This window comes from Anabas testudineus, chromosome 8 (genome assembly GCF_900324465.2).
Source record: "Anabas testudineus chromosome 8, fAnaTes1.2, whole genome shotgun sequence".
NCBI lineage: Eukaryota > Metazoa > Chordata > Actinopteri > Anabantiformes > Anabantidae > Anabas > Anabas testudineus.
In genome coordinates this window covers 13,056,971-13,067,042 of record NC_046617.1, presented here as the reverse complement: position 1 = coordinate 13,067,042, position 10,072 = coordinate 13,056,971, and the positions used below count along the sequence as shown (strand labels likewise).

Here is a 10,072-nt window from a genome sequence, read left to right as displayed (position 1 = left end):
AACCATATCAGAACTGAGGATGGGGGTCAACATAGGAAAGAAAGTGCAGCACAGGAAGAAGAAGAAACTCACAGGAACGCACACATAAAGATACACATGAACACAAACCAGCAACATGTAAAATAGATATTCTGTTTTGAAGGGAAACCAAGAAATAGTTTGTAATGTCCTCCTTGAGTCAGAGTGACTGAGAGTTTGCACGGATGTGTGTGTGTGTGTGTGTGTGTGTGTGTGTGTGTGTGTAACTCCATGACAAACTGAGTCGCTCTCTGTGTAATTAATTGGTTTACTGCCAGGTTTGTTTCTCAGGAATCTGCATTTGTCCCTGAACTTTACTTTTACATGTTAGCTGAGGTATTAACTTATTTGGACAAGGGATTAGATCTTACTGGTTGTCCCGCAGATGGAATGGACAAACATAGGGGAGGTATGTTTGAGATACTGGGCCCTGTGAGTAAAGACATGCTCATAATACTGAAACTTGGCTCGCTATAGTCCCAACGAGAATCCCCGAAAAGACGCGAATACACACACTCCACCCAGTGTGCAACTTCTCTTATTGTCACTCTGATCTTAAAATATGTTAACTTAGCTTTGGCAATGAGTATTCAATTTACACGTTTTCTTTTCTCTCTGTCATGCAGTACAGGATGAACATGAGAGATTATGACGTAAGAAAGCAAGTCAACAGGGAGATTAAGTAGTTGAAACTACCTGGGAGAAAAATAAATTAACCATTATAAACTATTCTTATTAGTTTATACATATATTGTGGTCACAATTCCATACGTAACAGCATAAAAACTAGGCTATATTCCTGTGTTACAGATTTGAAAATAATCTCTACAAGGAGTGTTACCATCAAGAGCCACATAGTTACCACAATAGTTTACCACATACAGCGATAAAAGACAAAGAATGAGAAGAATGGGAAGATGCATCATCATCTGCATCATCGTTGACGCAAGGATGTCTCATCTTGAAATGAGACATCTCTGCGTAAAGTTTAAATCTACACGTCTAAAGTGCAGGTAAGCTTTCAGTTCATCCACAGACTGTGTCATTCAGTACAAACCCACCCACTGCCAGCCCTCAACTACCTTCCTCCCAGACTGAGCTGGAGATCATGAGGCCTCAGACACACTTAATGGGATTATGGTAATATAATTTTGTGGTGCTGACCTCGGGCCGGTGCCAGGTTTCTTCCACATCCTCAGACAAAGGCAGGGAGCTCACCAAGGGTTCCAGCAGGCTTGCCCAGCTCAGCCTCTTGGCAGAAGCCAGTGTCCTCGTGGGGACGGCACAAGAAGGATGGCTGCAGTGTAGAGTTTCACTTTCTAAGTCTTCTCTAACAGAGAGAGAAATCAAGCAGTGACAACAACGATTAAAAACATAAATAAATATCATTTTCCAAGAGAGAGTTGATCCTACTGGCAAATGTCACGTAGCTCTTTCTGATTAAACGTAAACAATATATATATCAGGATGCAGGAAATGTGCCCTCCCTTTGCTCCCAACTTGAATCAGCACATAGTAGTTCTTTAGCTGAGAGTATAGCTTCCATGGTAACGGCCTTGTGGTCTACTTGTCTTTCCATGTGATTTAGCTGGGGTTTCCTCCACTGGATGTCTTATTGGTTTAAGAGCAGCCATTTTATGGACTGCACAATTTAAAGGCGACCGTGGGGTTTGATTTAAGCTGTCCCTATGGGCAATCTAAACAGAGGAATGAGGCACAAATATACCAAGAACACATAATAACGTTTCGAGGCATACACTAATAAGTTTAAATTACAAACATAAATCTAGAAACGACTTTATCTGTATTTTATCTTGACAGATACAGCCACTCATTTGCATAGATAGAGCAACGCACGCAGACATACAGTTTGTCAGTTAAAAAAGAACGGCAATATGCTGAGAGTGCCGTTTAGCTCTTCATCTCGTCTTATCTTATTTCACTTTGTTGTGTATTTTATTGTTGTTCAGTCTCCAGGGGTGTATCACCAGAGTTTTTTTTTTCCCCTCTTCCTTTTTTCCCCCTCTTCCTTTTGCCTTCAGAAAGACCACCAATAAGGTTTGGAGGGGGCAGACGTCTCTGTGGAATAATAATGGGGCCGTCCTGGGAAAATTGCCCATGGAAAGCCCTTTCTGAAAAAAAAAAAAAAAAAAAAAATGAAAGAAAAAGTTGGTCTTGTTTCCGATCCTTCTCAGATACATTCATCAGGGCTCTCCTGCTGTTTGCAGCAGTCCCATGGCAGCCCCCAATCCACTTGTTGGCTGGGTCACTCTGCCACTGCCAAGACTTTTCTGAGCTGAGATCAGCAGACTGGAGCGGGTTGTTTAGAAAGATGCTTTTTATTTGCTTTTCCCAGTTTTTTGTTGTTGTTATTTTTTTTTTAAATACCATTTTGAAGTAATGATAAATGTGTATAAAATGTAGTTGTGTGTTAAAATTTCTACTTTATTTAATTGTTATCATTTCTTTTGACAAGTTGATGTACGATAAATATTACATTTATCATTCTGCTAGGACTACTAGCTACTGGGCAAGGCTGTCCCTGTCCACAAACAAATCCAATGAATGAGTCACCATGGTTTCAAACAGGGAAAACCTCAGTACTGATGCAGTCATTTCTTTATGGGGTGCTACGCTGTGGCAACAACACATGACACATTATTCTGATGAAACCTGTTGAAAGTGGCCGTAATGCGTGGCCTTAATTTCTGTGTAAAATTACATTTAACATTATATTAGTATTAAAAGAGGAACTACAGTACTGATGACATGCTTTATGGTCTGTAAAAGTGTTCGTCATCCTAGGTTTTGGTTTTTCGTGGAACCTGGTTGTTGACATCAAGCTTATTACTTTCAAACAAGGAACTGAGTAAAGTGATTTGTTTGAGGTTTTTTTTTTTTTGTAACCACAAATGAATATTATTTTCCAAAAGTGATAATGTTATTGCCTGATTTCAGTTTATCTGAAATCATGATTGTTTTTTAAGGAGTTGGACTTGCAAATATAAACATTTGACATTTTCCCATGCACACATGCTGCCAACAACCTGGGAATAAAACAATTCTGCAAAATGTTCTGCTTCGTCTCTGAAACTGGAGGGATATGGCCCTTTGTTTACCTGAGTTGACTTGTTTGCTGAACAGAAACACTGACTGCAGCTGAACTTTCAGGCACCATCTCCCATCAGGAGCCAATCATGCTCTGTGTACTGTGTACTTAATATGTGCCTGTTTGGACCTGCTCGAACAGCATCAAGACATTGTCGTTACTCTTGCCAAAAGTCAGTCAGGTGGGATTTGTCTTCCTAACAGACTGCAATGTTGAGGTTTGTGTTAATTGTTCTCCCTTGTTCGCCTCACATGAATTTGGTTTTCAGATAGTCTGTGGTGTTAAAGTTTTAGAAGTTCTTTTTTTTGAAATTCGTCTGACCTTAAAACATATCTCTCTATTATTTCTGTGCCTTGGTTGTAAGACATAATCAGTGGCTTAGTTAAGTTCTTTTGTGCTTTGCTTGTGATCTCTGAGCCACCTTCCTGTTTTCCCCTGATCCATCACTTACCAGCCTCTCTTTACCCTGTTAGGCCCTGAGGCCCTGCTGCCCCGCTGCCTCGCTCCAGGTCTGAGCCATTGGAGGTTCAGTGATGGATGTGCCTCAGGGGCTCTCTGTGGGAGGTGGGCTCAGGGCTTCACACACTCTGGCTTCTCTTCACAGGCAGAGGGGAAGATGTCAGACTTTTCATTTAACCAGAGACAGCAGAGTCAAGCCTACAGGACGATCATTGTCTTGTTGTCAGCACAAGAAGCCTGAAGGTGACTGCATGTTGATGTGTTTTCCTATCTTATCCCGTTCATATAAGACAGTACTGTTTTAATTAGCTAGATACTGCAAGTAGCATTAGCAGAACAGGAGGAAGGTTAAAACAAAAAAGAAGCTGGAGCTGAGATGAGTCTGAAAAGAGTGGAGCATAGTAAAAAACTTTACATAGTAAGGAATTACAATAAATATACCAAGTCTGTTGTTTGTTTCAACTGCACCACATCAATGATGATGGTGATGGTGAAGTCAACTTTAAACCACAATTCTACATGTTGTACATTTTTACTGATACATGTCACCAGTCTGTGATTGTTGGTGGATTTCATTAGGTATTTTGTGTTGAAATAGTGTAATTTCCCTTTCACTTGTACTAACATTACAGAAGCTCATTATTAATTTCCGCTTTTGAGAAATCACAAAACGTGTGGGTAAACAATGAGGTATTATCATTACCTTGATTTGATGGCATGTAATGGAATTGTTACACAATATTGCTTTTAACCTTTTGAAATTGTGCTGATACATTATTTTCTAACCTTAAACCTAAAACACAAACAAAAAGCTGTTGATTTTTTTTTCCTGTTAATACATTGGTTGCATACACAGTAGTATATAGCGAAAAATGATGCCATCAAGTTAAAAAAAAAACAAAACTGTCCAGTCATTGTGGTGCAGCAGTGGGTGGCAGAGAAAAGTTCAGTTCCCTGGATGTGAGGAAAGAGACGTCATCTGTGAAATGTACCTCAAATTTCAACAGAAACCTATAGTACCTGATTGTGTTTACACTGTCACTGATTTATTAAGGTCCACTCTATTCCTATAGTACTTGGCCAGTAGTGAATAAACAATATTCAATGTGTAGTTTGTTTCTTTAAGCCATCGTGTATACAGGCAGGGGGAGGGGTGTGGACATAAGTCTTCTCAATAGGCCATGGTAAAAAAATGGACCTGTGACCTCATGGTCTGAGAAGCCAGAAGCAAAAACCTTTACTTTACTAAACTGCTGCACTGGGAAACAAGACTCTGGCTTTGATTAATGCAGAAATTAAATTATCTGTGTCACTTTAAAACAATGTCCTGGATTTCTGTTAGTTTTTTGAGCGTATGACTTGGATAAAGACTGTCCCAAAGTGACTGAGATATAGTAAATCACATCTACTCTCAGTGGAGGGTACGAATAAACCTCACCGACGTTTGACTGACAAACGCTCTCAGAGAGTTGGCCTGCATGTGTTGCCTCAAACACACAGACAACACCATGAAACACACACGACGATCATGTATTTCTCAGTGTTTTGTTTTTATTGCAAACAATATAATACAAAAGATAAGCGTTTAAGACAATGCCACGTTTACCTAGGGAAACTGCATTAAGAAGATGACAACATGAGAACTAATGATACAGAATATAAAATGAGGGACAAAACATTTCTCAAAACAAAATGTATCTTGTTGATTCCAGCAAATTCTTTACACAACAGCTGCTGCTTCCATATGAATTCATTAATTTGTTAGAAAGAACAGAGAAAACGTCCAGTTTTTCGTTTTTTAGAGAGAGACTCATCCTGTAATTTATAAGTCATCTATACATACCTAGATCATGAATAAAGAAAACTTTTATACGGAAACATTTACAAATGATAAATAAACAAATTTATACCACATATGGCAGCAAACTATTGCACTGAAAACTTTATATCTCAGATAGCTGCTGCTGAATTAAAAAAAAAAAAAAAGATAATAGCAAATAGTTATTTTCAAATAAAATTAATGCTAAAGAATAAATTAAGAAAAAGGTTAGGAAAAGTGTGAGGCTGTAGGAATGACAGAAGCATACCAGACTCGAACCTGCAAGCTGCTGAGGAGAATCAGGTCAAAGGTTACTTCCTGTAGGTCCTCAAGCAGAAAGTCAGAGCTATGCTGTGGTTTCAACACTGCAACGCCAGCGGACCGAGCCTCCCTACTGTGGCTCCAGAGGCACAAATGGTATCAAGGCAGTACCCAGATAAAAGCAAGCATTGCTCAGTTACATCTAGCAACACAGTAAGGCCCCTAGTAGAGTTACATGGCACCTGCTATAGCATTTCCAACACAATAATTTGAGCTAAAGCGAAGAACAAGAAGTAGAATATTTGACTAATTCACTGATGACACAGTCATATCATGGCCAAAAATTCAAATCTATTTCCAACCTGAATTGCTCATTTCTTGCATCTCATGGGAATTACAATAAAATATGTACAGTACAAAAAAATTCAAAGCAGAACGTAGGCTATTATAAGACGGCAGTGTCAGTAAACAGATGTTTCTTACTTCCTGTACAAAAATACATTAATTAGAAGTAAGGCCACTGAGGGTGTTTTCTACCCGGCTTTCCTGCTCTTTTATAAACGTGTTAAACCTTCAAATCGTGAGAATGAGAATGTTGATGACACTGAATGTTATGGTGATGACGAGAGCAGAACACATACACAGTACATACTAAAATATTTATAACCAGTATGTCCTCACAGAGGATTTTTAAAAAAACATATCTAAAAAATATAATCACAATTCCAACCAATACAAAAGGCACTGTCGTGAGCCAATCCAAAGATATATTTTCAGTACTATAAAAAAGTCCTTTGTCGTGTTTTTCTATTGGCAATGAAGGGTGTGTAACATGGCCGCATCATGGCCACCAGGCGGAAAGAAGTCTATGCATGCGGTGAGTGTTGTACAGTCAGTGCTGAGGCTGCCTCCTCATGGCCTGGATAGTTGTGTGTAAATAGGCTGCTGCTCCCAGTGCTGTGGACTGTGGGTCTGGGGCACAGAGGGCACCCCAGTGGTGTCAGCGATCGGGGTGTACATTGGCCTCTGGCTAGGGCTCATGTAGCTGAAGGTGGAGTATAGGCTGGAGCCCTGGCCAGTTGCATGGCTGTAGTAGGAGTTGGCACCACCTTGGTGGTCCGAATAGTCATACTGTGCTCTTGTGATGGACGGGTAAGAAGAGGTGCTGTAGTGCTGCAGGTTGAAAGACCCGTAGGTGACATGCTGTGGGGAGCCCTGTTGGTCGCTGTAGTGGCTCGGGCTCAGCTGCTCTGTCTTGATCTGGGTGGTTCTCTGCTGACCCGGCTGGCCTTGCTCTCCTACTCCTCCCAGGGTGGTCAGAGAGTGCTGCTGCTGCTGCTGCTGCTGCTGCTTGGACATCCATGCATGGGCTCCGACACCGTTTGCTTGGGAGACCGAAGAGCTGCCGATGCCGTAGCTGCTGTTGTAGCCCGGCTGGGCCGTGCCGGTCACCCCGGCGTGGCTGTGAGGCGGCAGGTACTGATCAAACTCGTCAACGTCAAAGCTCCCCATGTTGGAGATGACATCGCTGCTCAGTTCACCAATGTCTACAGCTCCAAAGTCGATGTTGAGCTGACGACTGGTGCCCTCCTGCATGGGGCGCCCCTCACGCTTCAGGTCAGTTTTGCTGGAGGGGAGGTCTGTCTTGGGGGTAGTTGGGGGTGTTGGTGGGCCCTGGGACTGACCTGATTAGAAAAAAAAGGCACGGTTAATCTTATGGTTAAAATAAATGTACAAATTGATCCATCTGAAGAAGATAAATTCAGCTTGTGAAATACCAGAAGAAATGCGAGGAGGAGTTTATTGCCACTGTAAATGGCAGGTGTATTTGCAGTAGGGCTAGTAAAGCCCACTAATCATTAAAGATGAATCATTAACATGTGTCTGTTCAGGGCCCTGCTTTCTAATAGTTCATTTCTACAGTCACTGCCACGCAGAGACACTTTTTCAGCTCTTACCTGAATGCTCCCCTGGAGAGTGCACCTCGCCCATGCTGGACGCTGGGGAATCGGCCTGCTGCAGCGCCTTGAATATGGCATTTGGAGAGATGTGAGTTTGCTCGTTATCCTCGGGGTCGTTCTGCCCGTTCTTGACAGATTTTCTCCGTCTTGGCTGATATTTGTAGTCGGGGTGATCCTTCTTATGCTGCACTCTCAGACGCTCGGCTTCTTCTACGAACGGGCGCTTCTCAACTTCGTTGAGCAATCTGAAAGTATCACAGAGCATGTTGTAAAATCATCAAATTAAAGGAATTCAAATCACTGACAGTCAGGATTCATTAGACGATGTGAAATTCACTGGGTTATTATCTTCATTAATTGATACTGAGCAAAAAGAAGTCGAATTTTTTTGCACATCACAACGTGTTCACTTTAAAAAAAAAAAAAACAATAAATAAAAAATTCAATTTAAAACATGATCATTTAAATTCCCACACATGAAATTCACTGAGCGTAAGTAGCGAGCAGGCGGTGCGTAAACGCGCAGCGCTAAAGTGATGAAACCTACCTCCAAAGTTTTCCCAGTGTTTTGCTGAGCTCGGCGTTGTGGAGATGAGGGTACTGATCGGCCAGCTTCCTCCGCGCAGCTTGAGCCCACACCATGAAGGCGTTCATGGGTCTTTTGACATGAGGCTTGCTCTTACTTGAGCCGTTGACGCGCACCGGCATGGGCACCAGAGTCCAGTCGTAACCCTTCAACACTTGGGAGACTGCGTCTCTGATACACACGGGGAACTTTTCTTCTTCGCCCTCCTTCTTGTAGTCTGGACCCCCGAGGAGGTGGTTGTCGGATGGCCGGGTGTTCTCGGTGTCTGAACCGGACCCGGACGGGCACGGCGAGCCTGCGGAGTCCTCAGACATGCTGGGGCTGGGAGCGTCAGAGTGACACTTCTCCTGTTCTTCTGTCATCTTCAGGTAAGGGTCGAGGAGATTCATGCGAAAAAAATTCAACAGCAGCTTCACGCAGTGAAAAAAAAGGAGAAAATCCTTCTGTCTAAATCCAAGAGCTGTGCCCAAGGACGGCGGTGACAGCCTGCGAGGGCGCACAGCTTGACGCGCAAACTTGAATCCTTTAGGTAGAAAAAAAAAAAAGGCAAAAACAATCGTTGTCGACGCTCCTTTGACTTTAAAAGAATTTGCAATCAACAATGCAACTTGCAGATGATCGATTTCTATGACTTCACTTTGAAAGTGTGACTTTAAAAGAGAAATGTGGCTGAGAGGTGTACTCTCGGTGGATTGCTGAAGAGTCTAGGGGAGCAGGAGGCGAAGCCTGGATTTATGTTTGACGGCGAGGGAGTGATTGGGGGAAACTTTCTTGTGGGCGGGGACGTAATCTGACTGCTCTGAAGCCCTGCAGTCAACAACAGCCAGAGCCAGACTCATTTACGAAAAGTGGTTTAGCACTTGGAATCTTTGGTTTCATTGAAATTTTTAGTTTGAGTTCAACTTTTCAAAGTTAAGACTTAAAAAAAGTGAGAAATGATCACGACTGGAGTTGTAGCCAACTATTGTCCCAACTTCAAAGTAACTATTTGAGCATGAAAAGTAGCTCCAAGTGTGGTCAAGGCAGACAAAACCATTCTGTGGAGTTTTCTTAGATGGACACAAACTATCATCAACTAAGACAAATTGCGCATTGAAGTCCTATCAGCTTTATTATAGGCTGCTCACCGTGCTGTCCAATAAATACACATCTCATATTAAAGCCTAATTGGCTCTAAAAACTGGATGCATCTGTGTGTTCAGATTCTTCTGAGGGCAACAGTCAGCTCTCTACGAAGAAAACGACTGTGGGAATCTTTTTGAATTCAACATTTATGCTCATTTGTGTGTGGATGAAGGAGGACATGTATAATATGAGTTGCACAGAGACGCTCCGCCAGTTTGTCTTTGCGCAGGAGCTGCTCTCAGTCCTCTCAGCTGCGCTCGGTGACCAACAGGGGGAGACAGCAGTCCAGAAACTTGAGAGGAAACTTTCCTTCAACTGTCTGCGGGGGCTGCGACGATTCAAGCACAGTCAGAGGGCATCACAAGACACTTGAACCCGTTCCACTTCCCGCTCTGCATTTAGATTTTAGGGCTTCCACTGTCCGAGAGACAATTATCGAGCCAAACAAAGTAAATAATAATAATAATAATAATGAAAAATATAAATAATATGGGAATAAATAAATGTTTTAGCCTCATGGAGGTGTTTTTTGTTCTCCCTTATTTGTAACTGGGTCGTTTTAAAGTACCTTGTTATTACTATTTAGACCTAATAATAATAATAATAATAATAATAATAATAATAATAATAATAATAATAATAATATAAAGATGGAGAAGAAGAAAATATATAGTCATTATTCTTACAATAGATTAGCAGGGCAGGCACATGTGAAATATTAAACAGACTTTTAA

At 41.7% G+C, this 10,072-nt stretch overlaps 1 protein-coding gene across 1 annotated transcript; it reads right to left on the bottom strand.

The window, feature by feature from the left end:
- Nucleotides 1–5,115: 5,115 nt before the first annotated feature.
- Nucleotides 5,116–8,929, bottom strand: LOC113161245 (transcription factor Sox-9-A-like). The gene is made up of 3 exons (XM_026358727.1): nucleotides 8,175–8,929; nucleotides 7,625–7,872; nucleotides 5,116–7,351 (listed from the first exon to the last, which is right to left on the bottom strand). Exons 1-3 carry the CDS (start codon nucleotides 8,600–8,602, stop codon nucleotides 6,579–6,581), a joined length of 1,449 nt encoding a protein of 482 aa, XP_026214512.1. The 5' UTR covers nucleotides 8,603–8,929; the 3' UTR covers nucleotides 5,116–6,578.
- Nucleotides 8,930–10,072: the final 1,143 nt, after the last annotated feature.